The following is a 15,564-nucleotide window of genomic DNA, read 5'->3' on the forward strand; positions in this document are numbered from 1 at the left end:
TGCCACCACGCCCGGCTAATTTTTGTATTGTTAGTAGAGACAGGGTTTCACCACGTTGGCCAGCCTGATTTTGAACTCCTGGCCTCAAGTAATCCACCCACTTCAGCCTCCCAAAGTGCTGGGATTACAGGCGTGAGCCACCTCGCCCAGCTCAGAGCCTGCATTCTTACCCATATCATGCTGTGGGGATTCTTGAGGAGTTTTATAACCTCAAACTCTGGGACTAAAATAAATGAAATCTTTTCATCCACCTCGACATTGTCTTCCTTTTTACCAAGAATGTATGATTGATTTCATTCCCTTCTTTTCTTCCAGAAAACCCATTGTTCAGAATTTAGATAGTGTAGCACTTTCTCCAGCAAAATTTTTCCCAAAGTGCAGTGGAAGTTTGGAACGTGAGGTTATAAATTCTTAGCTGTGTTTGTCCCCAAGGTGTTTTCTTCTTTGGAGACTGAGGTGTAGCAGTGTTTTTTGGTGTCTTGTTTTGTTTTGTGTTTCCCTTGGAAACACAGCATTAGTGAAATCAGCTTGTTCTCTCTGACAGTACTTGTTACGTGGTACACACTGGTCTGAGCGTGGGACTCTGAAATAGAAGGCGTGGCATAAGGGTCTGTGTGAAAATGTTTCTCCTGGCATGCCCCAGAATGTTTCATTTATGACTTTCAGCTTTTTTGATCACCTGATTCCCCATTTCTCCTGTGGGGAAAAGTGGTATTAAAAGTATTTGGACATAAAATTCATCTTTCCAGCCACTGCTGTGCTGATGAGTAATAAAGTGTCAAAAGGATGCCGACGAAAGAGCTTCTTAATATAGACCATGCGTGAGACACACCGGTAGGGCGATAACAAGCCCTTTCTTCTGATTTCCTCCCTGGGGCCAAAGGGATTTTGAAAGGCAGAAGGCAAAGACTGTTCAGAATGAGATTCCTCAAGCTTCCCTTGTGAGGCTGCCTGGGCTCTGCTGCTGGGTGGTTTGGGATGTCCAAGAGATGATCCCCTTTCAGCCAGTGACTCGGTCCTCAGTTGCTGTTCCAGAAAAACGCTGGGGCTGGGAAGGGCCCTGTGTCCTCTGGCTTTAAAATGGGCAATGCTATTGAAAAACAGAAGCCGTTGAAACGAAGTCATCTGTACCCCTGGAAACAAGGTAAGAAAGCCCTGGGCTTCCTTTCCAGGAAGAAGCAAGAAGGCAGTTTTCTCTGAGAGACTGGCCCAGCACCAGAGCTGAAGTGCCTGGGGAATCACTTTCCAGAGCAGAAAGCACTGGTAATCCAACATGGTTTCAAGAAAATTCACAATTCTTCTGAGGAATAAGATGATTCCTCTCTCAATATGAGGGCTTGGTTTGGCTGAGGGTTTAGGTTCAGCTTGAGATGTTTCATTCAGTGGAGTATGTGTCTGTTGAAAATTTTTACTTTTTTTGAGACGGAGCCTCGCTCTGTCACTCAGGCTGGAGTGCAGTGGCACGATCTCGGCTCACTGCAACTTCCGCCTCCCAGGTTCAAGCAATTCTCTGCCTCAGCCTCCTGAGTAGCTGGGATTACAGGCACCCGCCACCTCGCCCGCCCGGCTAATTTTTGTATTTTTAGTAGAAATGGGGTTTCACCATCTTGGCCAGGCTGGTCTGGAACTCCTGACCTCATGACCCACCTGCCTCTGCCTCCCAGAGTGCTGGGATCCCAAGTGTGAGCCAACGCACGTGGCCGAAAATTTTTACTTTTTTAGAAACATTCTAAGTCAGCCAGGTGCAGGGGCTTACGCCTGTAATCCCGGCACTTTGGGAGGCTAAGGTGGGCAGATCACTTGAGGTCAGGAGTTCGAGTCCAGCCTGGCCAACATGGTGAAACCCCGCCTCTACTAATAATACAAAAATTAGCCAGGCGTGGTGGCAGGCACCTGTATTCCCAGCTACAGGCTGAGACAGGAGAATCGCTTGAACCCAGAATGTGAAGGTTGCAGTAGCCGAGATTGTACCTCTGCACTCCAGCCTGAGTAACAGAGTGAAACTGTCTCAAAAAAAAAAAAGAAAGAAAGAAAGAGATATTCCAAGTCAAAGCTTTGATATCTAGTAGTTTGAGGCTTTTGTGATATTTTTGGTTTAGAGAATGTTATTAACAGCTTTTAAATATATAGCACTTCCAAAAATTCCAAAGTACTTTCAAGGTACTTTCTGTAAAATCTTAACATTTATCCATCCCGGACACCTAGGAAGTGGGACAGCAGCCTCTCCTGACACCTGCTCTGTCTTTCTAGGGCTTGGGGTCATGTCAGCTTGAGAAGGAGGAAGTTGGCAGGGCCACAGAGCAGTGCAGTGGTACATTTGGAACTCAAGGACCTTTAATAGTGTCTCAGTGCAGGGCAGTCTTCTGACGCACTCAGTGGCCTTTTTTCATAGTTACTGACCCAGGAGGCCGGCCGGCTGGCAGGCATGCCAGAGATGACATATGCGAGAGTTCACCAGGTCTTGGTCTCTTCTTGCCAGAAGAAGTTGCGGTAGCATTTGATCAGTAGCAAGACAGTTTGTTCACAGCTGCATATATGGGTGTGTTTATGAAAAGAAAAAAAAATAACTGGAAGAAAATGCATGGAAATGTTAAGAGCAGTTGCTGTTTGTCAAATGATAGATCTTTTTCTCTTAAAAAGCAAGTAGGTGGGATGCTAATTTACTGTCAGGTTCCAGCCCTTCTGACTTTCCATGAGTCATTCTTTTGTCTAACATGTTACTTTGGAAAGGGTACTCCTTAGCAGTCCTTCATTGGATCCTGGTTTGAACAAAACAGCTATTAAAGACATTGGGGGACAGTTTGGGAAATTTGAATATGAACTCCATGGTGGATTATAATGAGGAACTGTTGTTCATGTGATTATGTGTGATACGGTGCTGAGTCATGTAGGAGTATGTGCTTTTTTGAATAGTCATGCTGAAGTATTCAGGGGTGAAGAGTTATGCTGTCTATAATTTACTGTCTAAAATCATAATCACTCTGTGATTTTCCCTGTGTACACGTTAATAAATTTGTGTGCCTTTTCTCCAATTAAAAACAATACTGTAATCCCAGCACTTTGGGAGGCCGAAGCAGGCGGATCACTTGAGCTCAGGAGTTCGAAACCAAGACCAGCCTGGGCAACATGGCAAAACCCCATCTCTACCAAAAATACAAAAAATTAACCAGGCATGGCGGTGCACGCATGTAGTCCCAGCTACTCGGGAGGCTGAGATGGGAGGATTGCTTGAACCTAGGAGGCAGAGGTTGCAGTGAGTCGAGATTGCACCATTGCACTCCAGCCTGGGTGACAAAGCAAAACCCCCGTTTCAAAAAAAACAAGAATCCCAGGGCACCACCATGACCCTGATCTGCAGCCCACATTCAACGCGGTTGTGAAATCTTGGTGGATGAATGATGGCCCCAGGTTCCAGGGCAAGTAGCACTGTCTGTGTCTAGTTTAGGGACAGGCGAATGGGAATCCCGGGCATATCATTATGTGAATTTGCTACAGGCAGTTGGGACAGCCCAGACGGCCCCTGATTTCTGCCCCGGTGCCCCTGTGTTAGGTGCTCCGGAGAATAAGACTTTAACCAGAGCCAAAGATGATCATGATTAGGAAGGGCAGGCCCAGAGTGCATTCCAAAGGCAAATTTAAAGGAAACTTTTATCTGCCATTTAGATCGTTTACTTGTGTTTCCATGTCGTACACCTGGGGAGTTGAAAAGCCACAGGGGCAGAACACCAGTGTGAAAAACATGAATCTCACAGCCTCCACCTGCATTTTATGCTGGCTAGAGAAGCTTCTCTAGTGATTTGAGACAGTGTGGGACACATACCCGATGAGGGGACCACTATACTGTCCGACTTATGGTTCTGGTTTTTATTTTTTGATAGCTCTCAGGACCAACCCCACACATAAGAAAATGTTTTTTACAATAATGGATGCTCTTTGGGGTTGAGAAATCTGACTCATGTGTATTACCATAGTGAGTTCTAGCAGGCCCCAAACAGAAAAAAATAAGATGGGAAGTGGCACGAGGCAGTGGCTCAAGTGTGATCCTGAGAGTTCCAGCCAGAGTTCTGGCCCAGCCGGCTCTCCGACCTTGAACAGATGCATTTTCTAATGCCAAATGCCCTGGCTTTTCTTGTCTGCAGTGGCCTGTTCCAAGTGACTGCATCTTATTGTGTTATTTAATTTACATCCACGGGGTTTTTTTTTTTTTTTTTTTAATTGATCTGTTTACCACTTGATTGTAAACCACCTGAGGGCAGGCAGTTGCAGGGTTCGTTGTTTTGTCCTCGGCACTTGCACGGTGCCTGGCACATGTGCCCTCTGTGAGTGCTGCCTGGCTGTAGTTTCGCTGCTGGTATAAAGAAAGGCAGGCGTATGCAGGGCATGGTGGTTCCTGGTGCACAGTGCACAGTGGACATGCAATAAATAGTAGTTACCAGTGCCGGCAGGTGTATTTGGGACTTGGAAGGTGGCAGGTGGTTATTTGGGACCTGGAAATGTTCATTCTTAGCCTTTCATTGCCCAAAGTAGAAACGTTGGAGAATGAAAATAGGTACACCTTCCTCTATCCCACAGCAATTCTGAGTTTACAAACAGTAAATGTATTGATGATTGTTCAATTGCAAATATTGCTTCACAAAAGCCCCTCTTAAAGAGTCAACATTTAGTTGTTGATTCATACAGCTGCAGGAAACTTTGAAATTTAGAGCTAAATTGAACTTCTCTGAAATAGGCTTATAATCCTGCCCTCCCAGAGATAGGCAGGCACCCTGCCTGACTGGCTCCTTTCCTTCTTTCCTTTCCTTTTATTCCTTCCTTTCCGCTCTTTTTTTTTTTCTCTCTTTCGAAATAATTTGAAGAGTTGCTTACAGTGTTCATTTTGGCTCTTGGGAGTACAGCACTGACAGAAGTTTCCTTGGGAATTAAAAATTGCAGCAGTAATTGCAAATTGAATTGTTATCTCCTTCAAAAATCCCAGCAGCTCCAGGCCATACCAGCCTGGTAAATGGAAATGTTAATGATTTGCATGTTTGTACACAGTGTGGGTGTGAGCGAATGAAATTAACACCCTTAGTAGAAGAGCTGAGTATAAAAAGCTTCAGCCCACAGGCCTTGGTGGATTGTGGGGTTTGCTGTGCTGGAAGCAGATTGGCAGGCCCAGGTGGGGCTGGGGGTGGCAGGGGGTGAGTTAAGGATTTGCCTCAGTTCTGAATGCGAGTGGTTGCTCTGCCATAGGGGCAAATTTAGAAATGTTTGCATTCCAGCCAGCAAAGGTGTTTAGACTCGCCTCTGCACACTAGATGGCAAAGTAGCATCTGGTGCAACTGGATGCCCGTGTGCCAGCTAATTAATATTGATCCGGAATGCACAAGGGCTGGGTGCTGCAATAACCCCCAGCTCAGTGCGTTCTAGCTTATAAGTAAGGGAAGACAAATCACTTCACATTTCCAGGCCTGTTTCCTGATCTCTAAACGAGATTAATAATAATGCATACTTTGAAGGACTACTGTGAGCACTAATGAGATAATTCACATAAAGGGGTTATAGCCCTTAGCATACAGTGAGCATTTAATGAATAATAGTGATTCTTGTTATGCGTTGCATAGTAGAGAGAACCTTGGATTTACCAGATCCATGGACATGGATTATCTGCCTGGCTTCATCCCAGTCCCAGTGGCTGTATGAGTTTGGGTAATTCTCCACCTGTTTCTGTCTCTCAGCTTAACGTATCACATGCCTGCTGGTCTTGAAGGACCCCTTGCAGGCCATGCGTGCATGAGTGACCATCAGCATTGGTCACACTGCCTTTCAGATCTGCTAGCTCCTGGAGCATTCAGTACCTGCTTAGACAGCCTGGGTTTGGCTGAGCTGAGAGATCACAGGAGAGCTTTTTATGGTGTTGAATTTCTTTGAAAATTTCTTTAGAACTCTGGAGCCCGGGTGCCAGGGTGGAGTCTTTGTTCTCCCACTTTCTAATTGGCTGACCTTCAGCAAGTTACTTAATTTCTGGGCCTCAATTTCCTCATCTGCAAATAGTGCTCACTTCCTAGGGAGATGTAAGGATGAAGGTGTCTGTCCATGCAAAGTGCTTAGGATGGTGCCTGGCTTGCAGTCAGTATCCAGTCAGTGTTTACTGTTGTTATTACTTTTAGGTCACATACAGCGAAGTTACATTTGATTTTGGTTGAAATGATGTTACATTATTAAAGAAAAACATTGGAGCAAACGGACACAATGCAAACAAGAAAATGCATGTTGAGTGTCTAAGCCTAAAAGACATAAAAGACCGGGCATGATGGCTCACACCTATAATCCCCGCACTTTGGAAGGCTGAGGTGGGAGGATCGCTTGAGCTCAGGAGTTCAAGACCAGCCTGGACAACATAGTGAGACCCTGTCTGCAAAAAATTTTTAAAAATAAAATTAAATTAACTGGGCATGGTGGCACACATTCAGTGGCATGATCATGACTCACTACAGCCTCTGCCTCCTGGACTTAGGTGATCCTCCCTGCATGTCAGCCTGGGTGAGCTGAGACCCTGTCTTAAAATGAATGAATGACCTAAAACATAGTAAGGCGGCAAAAGTGTTAGTTGGTGCCATTATTCTTTTTCAGAGTGGCTGCACACGATGCATATTTTTCATAGAGTTGTCAACATGTGCAAATAATTTTGCTTTTTTTTCTTTTAATTTTATGCTTCTATGTGGTCTTAATATCTACTATGACTGTGACATTCCATCATGTTACTGTTCCATAACTTATGAAATCATTCACCCGCTGTTGAATATTGAAATTATTTCCACTTTTTACAGGTCAGGCAGCAGTAAGTAGCTTCATTAATATAGTTTTGTGATTCTGTTGGATCATGTCCTTAGGATGAGTTCCCAGTGTAAAGTTCCCAAGCCAGGAACATAGAAATAGCTTTAAGGATCTTGCCTTGTTGTTTTCCAAAAGTGATGCATTTTCATGAGTGATGTATAAATTTACCAGTTACTCACAAGCACATCAGCACTGAATATTATTTTGAAATCATTCCTCTTGTAAAACGTAAACTACACTTACAAACGCCATTTTGATGAATTATCTGATGGCATGAGACTCAGAGAAAGGGTATGGGAAGTTCAAAAGCTATTATCAGTGTTAAGAATCCATTTCGTTAGAAAATTCTAATTTCCCACAGTCATTTGCTTAGGGCTTGACTCAATCTCATTCAAGTGCTGAGTTTCATAGAAAAGAGACATGAGGCCTTATTTAAGCATACCCAATTACCATCACAACTTTTTGTCTTCTGCCTCCCAGAGAGCAGTGATTATTAAATACTTAGTTTCTTCACATGAAAGAGACAGAGCGAGCCCAGAAGTGTTACTAACATTGTTAATGTAATGCTTACTGTTAGGCAGTGTGACTAATGACCCAACAATCCCTCTTCCCTGCTTCTGTAGAGGGCTAACCATTTCCCCAAGTGCATATGTATGACAAGAGCATCAATTTCGTTGTTAGGAAAATAGATACATTAAACAGCTTGCTGGGAGGGCGGTTTGAATCAACTAGTGCAGAGCGTCAGGGTGTTGGAGTGAATATAATGGACAAGGCCATTGGTTCATCAGTGAGCTTAGAAGCCGTATTGGGATGTAGTCATAAACTGGTTCGGGGTAGGAGAAAAAGGTAAACAAAAGATTATTTAACATGACTTTGGAGTCACAGACATCTTGAACTAGAAGAGAAGAGTAAAAATCTCAAATTATTCCCTAATTTTGCCAATGAAGAAATGGAGGCTTCTAGAAGTGAAGTAACTTGTCTGAAGCCCTGCAGCTAATGTGTGGCTTTGTGTCTCCTAAGTTAGGATAGCAATGTAACAGTGATATAATAATGCATGTAATAATATAAAACCATACAACATACTGTATATGTTATGATTTTATGTTTACATGTTACAGAATATTCAATACATTGTATATGCAATCCCTTATGTATTGTATCATATATAATATGTGATACAATAATATATGTAACAATGATACAATAATAACATATTGGGATACAGTGTTACAATAATGCCTGTGGCTTCCTCTTTGCCAGGCGTGGCACTGAAAGGTCTGTGTATATTAGGAGCTTCCATTTGGGAGCAGTTGATAGGTAACTAAAGTGTCCCAGAAATGGGTTTTTTCTTAAGTGAAAGATCAGATGTTGGAAATGGAAACCCTAAGTGTGACAGAATTTTTCTCATGAGAAGTATGGGTGTAGTTTTGGGTGTGGATAAGAAAAGGGAAGGAAACTTCATTCTGTCATCAGATACCTCCAAATTTAGAACAATATCTATCGTAGCCATTGGCTTTCGGATATGCTTTACCCTGGGAACATGCGTAAAATACATTTCCGTGTTTGGCTATTTCTTTCCCAGCTGTGTAGAGGGTGTCACCATTATTTTAGATAATAGCCATGGCCAGTGGCCACTTTAATCACTTTTCCAATCACTTTTTGCTGATTGCTTCTAAGGCATTTCATTTCAGATGTTACTTTTTGCTGAAATACCTGGGTGGCTGTTTCAGGGGCCTCATGGACTACCAAGGAGTTTGCCCCCAGGGGTTGGTGAACTTCTAAAAGCGCCAAGTCGTGAATATTTTACGCTTTGCAGGCCCAAGAAGCAAAATTAAGACTATTATACAGATACCCATAAAACCGCTTAAAGTGAAATCATTTAAAAATATGAAAACCATTCTTCACTTGCAGGCTACGAACAAGCAGCCTGCACAGACAGGTCCGGGTGAACTTGGGCTGTGGGCAGGCGTTTGCCAATCCCTGACCTGCAGCGTGGCTTTGGTTCGGGTGTTCTCTGCAGTCATTCTTACTCTGGAATCCAGAAGCAGGTCACTCATCAGTTTACAAAGGTCAAAGAATCTTGTGATTTGGGGGCCAGAAGACGACTGAACCATGACCCCCCCAGCTGCCTCCTGTTTGACTGGGGTCGCTCAGCGAGCCTTCTGGCTTCCCCGGCACACACACATTCAGGTCTCCATCTACGCAAATGGAGACCTCTTTCTCCTTCTCACCACTGTAAGGAGACATAGACAGTGGAAGTTTTGTAGAACCTCGTGATTAACTATAGAGCTTTCAGCATTTTTCCTTTACCATTAAATGGGACACTGTACTAAAAAAAATTCCATTGTTTCTATGTTTGTTCATTTATTGATTGGATGTTCATTCATCCAACAAATGTTTATTGAACAGGTCCTATGTCACCACTGTTCCAGGCACGGGGGGTACCTAATGAGGAACATAAGACATCTCTGCCCTCTGGAGTTTTTAGTTGACATATGAACAAGTATAGTATGTAGGCTTTTGGATGACAGGTATCATATAGAGGAGCTAGGAAAGGGGACAGGATGCCAGGGGGAAGAGGGTTGTTAGTTTTACGTGTGATGGAAAGGGAGAGTGATCAGAAATAAGGAGCAGAAGCCTATACGTTGCAGATGTCTGGGCAGGCGTGCTCCGGAAAAGGAAGAGGTGGCACGGAAGTCCTGAGCTGGGAGTGTGTGACTAGGGCGGCGGCTGGAGACCCATGGCAGATGAGGCCAGGCCTTGAGATGACTGTAAGGACTTGGAAGGGAGAGCCAGTGGGATTTGCTGAGGGGTTGAGTACGGGGTGCAAGAGACAAAGAGGAGTCTAGGACAACCCCAGTGGTTTTGGCCTGAGCATCAGAATGTTGACGTTCGAAGCAGGAGTGCTCCAGTGGCACAGATGGTGGGGGACGATTGGGGCTGTGTGGGTACAGAGTGAGTTTGAGGTGCCTGTCAGAGATCAAGGAGGTGGCCGTTAGGCCATTAAAATCTGGAGTATAAAGATCTGGAGTTCAGAAAAGAAGTGTAGGCTTTTTTGAGAGTTGTTGACATAGAGACGGTGTTTAAAGCTATGAGACTGGGTGAGATTACCAGCGAGTAAGTCAGAGAAGAGCAGGGGCCATAGCCTGAGCCCCAGAGCACCCCAGCATTAGGAGGTGGAGGAGATGAGGGAGCACCAGCAGAAACCTCAAAAGACCTTGCAGGAAGGTAGGGGGAAAGCAGTAGACTGGTGTTCAGAAGCCAGCTGCAGAAAGTGTTCCTGAGGAGGAGGCTGAGAGGGGGCTGCGGTGACACATGGTGCTGACTGCGTCAAGTCACATGAGGGCTAAGACTTGGCCTTGGCATTCAGTAACATAGTGGTCACTGGAGACCTCGACAAGAAGTGTCGGCCGGGCACAGTGGCTCAAGCCTGTAATCCCAGCACTTTGGGAGGCCGAGGCAGGCGAATCACCTGAGGTCGGGAGTTTGAGACCAGCTTGACCAACATGGAGAAACCCCGTCTTTACTAAAAATACAAAATTAGCCAGGCGTGGTGGCACATGCCTGTAATCCCAGCTACTCGGGAGGCTGAGGCAGGAGACTCGCTTGAACCTGAGAGGCAGAGGTTGCAGTGAGCCAAGATCATGCCATTGCACTCCAGCCTGGGCAACAAGAGCGAAACTCCGCCTCAAAAACAAAAAAAAGTGTCAGTGGAGTGTTGAATATGAAAGTGTCAAAGAACAAGCAGAGGCCTTTCCAAAAGCATGGGCCTTTCTTGGAGTTTTGCTGAAAGTGGGAGTGAAGACACAAGGTGGTAGTTGTTAAGGGTATTGGGGTCAAGGGAAAGTTTTTTTTTTATAAAGGGTGAAATAATGGCAAGGTTGCATGCTGATGGGAATGACCTGGTAGAGATGGAAACATCGCTCAAGACCAGGAGAATTGCCGGACAGGAGAGAAGTCCTGATTATCAGCTGCAGCGCATTGAGTATTACTCCAGTCATTGCTGACAAATCACCCCGGTATTTAGGGAGCTTAAAGAACAACTGGGCACCTAGTTTACACTTCTGCAGCTGGCAGTTCAGGCTGGGCTGCTGGGCTCCTGGTCTTGCCTAGGGTCCCTCAGATGTCTACAATCAGCAGCTGGAAGGGCTTATCCATGGGCCTCAGGCTAGCCCAGGGTCCCTCCCCTGATGGGGTTGCTCACCTCAGAGGCGGGGTGGGGGGCTGAGGCCCCAGGTCAGAAGGCGCACAGTCACCTCCACTTCTTTTCATTGGCTAAAGCAGGCCACAGGCCAGCCCAGATTCAAGGGGAACGGAGAGAGAGACCTGCCCCCTCCCTCTACCCGTCCTTCTAACAGGAGAGTGCAGAGTCATCTTGCCAAGCTGTGGGTATAAGGAGCAGGGAATCGTTTGGCCATTACTGCAGACAATCTGTCACAGCTGTCTGTGAGCTAAGCATGTTGCTTTCGATCGTCACAAGAGTTCTTTGGGGTAGGTAGTATGATTTTGATTTTACAGATGAGAAAACCAGGTCACCAAGTGTCTAGTAACTTGTTCAAGATCATGCAGCTAGTAAGTGGCAGAATTGGAACCTAAACTGGTCTCTGACGTCAAAGCGCCTTTCTTCCCTGTTCTCCCTTCCTGCAAGTGTCTGTTTACAAGGGCAGACTAGAGGGCCCTCCTCCCTTTGCTTGTCAGGCGTGGGAAGAATATTTTTGTGGATGATGATTATCTCATAATCAGGGTGGACTGAGGGAAGTGGTCATCTTGTTGTGGCTTGCATGTTTACTGTGCGGGGATTGGACAACTCTATCAGAATCCCATTGAGGTCACAGTGGTGTGTTACTGACAGAGATTCACGTCTCTGCTCTCAGCTGGTCCCTCAGTGCTCTTTGACAGTCTTTGCCCTTGTCCTTGGTCAGCTGACTCTCCTGTCCAGATAGTCACACATGTTCCCCTTCACGCCCCACTTTGTTCCAGGCCTCTGACTTCCTCTGTCTGCGTTTACCCTGGCCCCTCTCTTTCTGTCCCTGACACAGGTACACTCAACCTCTAGTCCAGGCGCCCTCTGCCCAGGTCCTCTTCCCTCCAGAACTTGTCATAATCAACTGTCTTTTCAACTAAGTGGACTTCAAGCTTTCCAAGAGCAGAATCCAAAATGTGGGAAAATTTGAATTAGCATCAGGGAACTTTGGCTCTGCCACTGGTTGTATAGTCTTGAGCAGGTCCTGTACCCTCAGGTTCACGAATCTGGGAAGAGTGGGCACCTTGAGCCGTCTCCAAGGCCATTCAGGGAGAGCAAGATCTCTTTGTGTCTGCCTCGGAAACCCCTGGCCTAGAGCTCAGTTCTGTTGCAGCGGCTGCAGTGTGTCCTGGGTGTATACCTGACAGCCCTGCATTTTGCTGCAAGAGCTGCAGCCTTCTATCTGCCCTCTCCTAGTTCAAGTGTCAAAACCTTGGTGGCCCCAGAGCTAGAGCAGCTAGCTGCCAGCCACTTCGCTCATTTGGGAAAGCAGGAGGTAGGTCCTGTGCTCAGTCCACAATCTCAGCAAAGACCTCAGTGAAAATGTTTTCCAACTGTCTTTGGATAGAGGGAGCAGAGCAGTGAGTAATTAGGTTCAATCACCCATTTCAAGTCTCTGTGACCTTGCTTATATAGGAAGTCCGGAACTGGGCCCTTCTTGGAGTCCCTGGGTTGGGATCCGAGCCAGCTGAGTGTGAGGGAGGGAGGGAGCAAGAAGGGATGGAGGAGAAGCCTGAGCCAGCGGAGGGCTGCTGTCTCTGCTGCGCTTTCAGCAAACTGATCTCAGGCATGACATTCAGGATGCAGAGTTGCTCCTTACTTTTTTATGTAGCTTGCTACGAGAAAATAGTCCTGCTACTTATGTATCAGTGTAATCTTGGGGAAATTACTTCATTTCTGTCAGCCTCAATTTACTCATCTGTAAAATGAAGGCACCTGCCTCAGCGTATGAGGCGTGAATGCAAGAATACTTGACAATACTTGGCATAGAGTTAGCCCTCGATAAATTTCAGCTGTCATTGTTGTTATAGCGCCTTCACATTTTGTTGTGTTTATATTGTAAATCATTGGTTAAAGATATTTTTATTGTCATGAGAGCTCCATACTTTCAAGATGCATCCTTGTAGTATTTCTTACCCATTTAGTCATTGATTCACTGAGTTTGTATTTATCAGACACCTTATGGACAAGGAACCCTTGATTATTATCTTTCTGTTCAGGTTATGATAAGCTGTTCATTTCTTAGCACTTGCCGCTATAATATTCAGAGCTACAGTTCGCTGAGCACCTGTTTCAATAGAGTTGCTCACTTGGGAGATAGATTCTAAAGTCAGAGCATAAAGAGAACATGGCACAGGGGAAGAATTAGCCTTGAAAGATCCCTTAAATCGTCTGTAAAGTATGGTGTACATTGGAGATCATCAGACTTTTTCTATAAAGACCACATAGTAAATATTTTAAGCTTTGCAGGCCACATGTGGTCTCTGTCACATATGCTTCTTTATTTTCTTTTTTAAAGCCCTTTAAGATGTAAAAACCTTTTGTTAGCTCTGAGCCCTTAAAAAATAGGGCTTTGTCTACATGAAGAGACTGTGTGGTATGTCTTCTCTAGGATGGTCCAGGGGTCCCCGCCTCCTGGTATTCACACGCAGGTGTCATCCCCTCCCTCTCTGCATCAGGGCTGGTCTTGTGACCAGTAGAATACAGCAGAAGTCATACAAGATGCTGTAGCTTCCGCCAGCCTATCTCTCTTGGATCCCCTGCCCTGGGGGAGACCAGCTGTCCTGGTGGTGAGGCGAGGCCACAGGTGAGGGTCTGTGGCTCCAACTAGCAGCCCACAGGGAAGGGAAGCAGCTCTTCCAGCGCCAGTCAGGCCTCAGGTGACTGCAGCTTCGCGAGACATCTTCCTGAGCCAGAGCTATCCAGCTTGTGTCAGCCACTCTGCCTTTCAGTTCATTATAAAATCCGCAGCAGGGAACAGGGTGCAGTGAGGAGTTCTAAAGAATGCCTGCTTGCCTGCAGAGTTACTTTGATTTTTTATTTAAGTGTCTGCTGGTTACACTTGTCCACAGATCTGTTTATGGAGAAGATGAGATGGGAACACGTCATTCATGGGTGTTCTCATTATCATGCATCTCTTGGAGTTTCCATCATTCCAGCCAGAGAGAGAACATTTCCCATTCAGCAGATGGCTGCATATAGACATGTAAGTTAAGTTTCCTGAGGGAGTGATGCACCTCTTCTGGGTGAGCCAGACATTGAGGTACACCACTCAGTCCTGGCAGCAGCCCCCACTAAGGTCAGGATTGGCGGCTAAACATCTAACTTGATCCAACTCGCTCCTGATGCCTCCGCCTCTACTGATACCCAGTGTGGCCTCTGCTGTAACACGGCAGTGCGCTTGCGATCTGGGGAGAGCTTTTGCTTCCACACTGAATAGCTTCAGATGGCTTTGCTCTTTTTCGGTTATGCTGAGAGGCCCTTCTACACTAAATGGCTCATCCGTGGGTAGCTACCATTGACCTCTATCGTGTGGCCTGCTTTGGGAATACAAGCTGGGTCAATTGGTTCTGCCTCAGGAATTTGAAACCGGACACGGAGAGGCATTCTAATCATTGGCGGGGATTTGAGCTAAAGAATCTACAGAATTGGAACCAGGCAGCCCCTGTGTGCTTCCAAATTATGAGAGAGTAGTAACTCAGAAGAAGCACGTTCATGCATTTATCTGGTGAACATTGATAAGACACGTGCCAGGCCTTGTTTTAGCCACTTGGGTTACAGATCTCCTCATGAAACCTATATTCCTAGTAGGGGAAAATACACAATAGACAATCAACATTATCCATTAGTGAGCTGCATGTAAAGAAAGTGTGAAGGTGATGAGTGCTGTAGGAAGGAGGATAAGGGGGCATCGGGAATTCCAGGGATCGTGGGGTCAGGTTGCAGAGCTAAAGAGGGTGTCCGGGGTGGCCTCATTGAAAGGTGAGATCTGCATCAAGTCTTGAGAAGGTGAGGGAGTTGGCCAAGCAGATAACTGGGGCACAGGCATGCCAGGCAGGGGGACCTGGTAGGTATTGAAGGAACAGCACGAGACTAGTGTGGACTGGAGCAGAGTGAGCGAGAGCATGCCAGTCTTGGGGGTCATTGCAAGATTACATTTCTGTTTCATTTTAACTCAACAAACCTGTGAGCACCTACTCTGTGTCAAGTAGTATTTGGCACAAAGCTTTTCAAACCTGGGTTCCTCATCTGAACCACACAATACAGAACTCTGTGACTATTCAGCTCTTCAGCTCTTCCAGGAGTGTGACACAGCTGATGAAATTCATTCAGTACATCCAGTGCATGCCCTAGGGTATTAGGCCTCCTTCTCTGCTGGAACCCTGACTGAAAAAGGCAGAGTTCCTCCCCCAGCCCCTGCCCTGTAATTACAGACTAGTAAATACTATGAAAGATCAGAACTAGGATCTGAAGGGTAAGTCAGAGTTAACTAGGTGAAATGTGAGGTGGGCCCTCGGGGAGGGAGAGGATACTGTCTAGGTGAGAAAACAGTGGGCAGAGACCTGAGGCAGAGGTTGGGAGAGGCAGTGAGATGGATTTTGTAGGGCCTGTCAAAGCCTTGAGTTTAAGAGCACTTAAACTCAAGCTCAAGCTAAATAGCCATTAAGTGTTTGGGGGGAGAGAGAGAGAAAGAGAGAGAGAGAGAGAGTGTGTGTGTGTGTGTG

The 15,564-nt window shown here is 45.8% G+C and overlaps 1 protein-coding gene across 1 annotated transcript in view; it reads left to right on the forward strand.

Annotated features, from left to right (window-relative positions):
- The first annotated feature begins 1,047 nt into the window (after positions 1 to 1,047).
- RAPGEF1 (Rap guanine nucleotide exchange factor (GEF) 1) overlaps positions 1,048 to 15,564 on the forward strand; it is a 138,281-nt gene continuing 123,764 nt past the window's right edge. Inside the window, exon 1 of the mRNA XM_012001589.1 lies at positions 1,048 to 1,144. Coding sequence (XP_011856979.1) covers positions 1,081 to 1,144 — 64 coding nt within the window. The 5' untranslated portion in view covers positions 1,048 to 1,080. The remainder of the gene's footprint in view (positions 1,145 to 15,564) is intronic.

This window comes from Mandrillus leucophaeus, unplaced genomic scaffold (assembly GCF_000951045.1).
Source record: "Mandrillus leucophaeus isolate KB7577 unplaced genomic scaffold, Mleu.le_1.0 Scaffold665, whole genome shotgun sequence".
Classification (NCBI taxonomy): Eukaryota; Metazoa; Chordata; class Mammalia; order Primates; family Cercopithecidae; genus Mandrillus; species Mandrillus leucophaeus.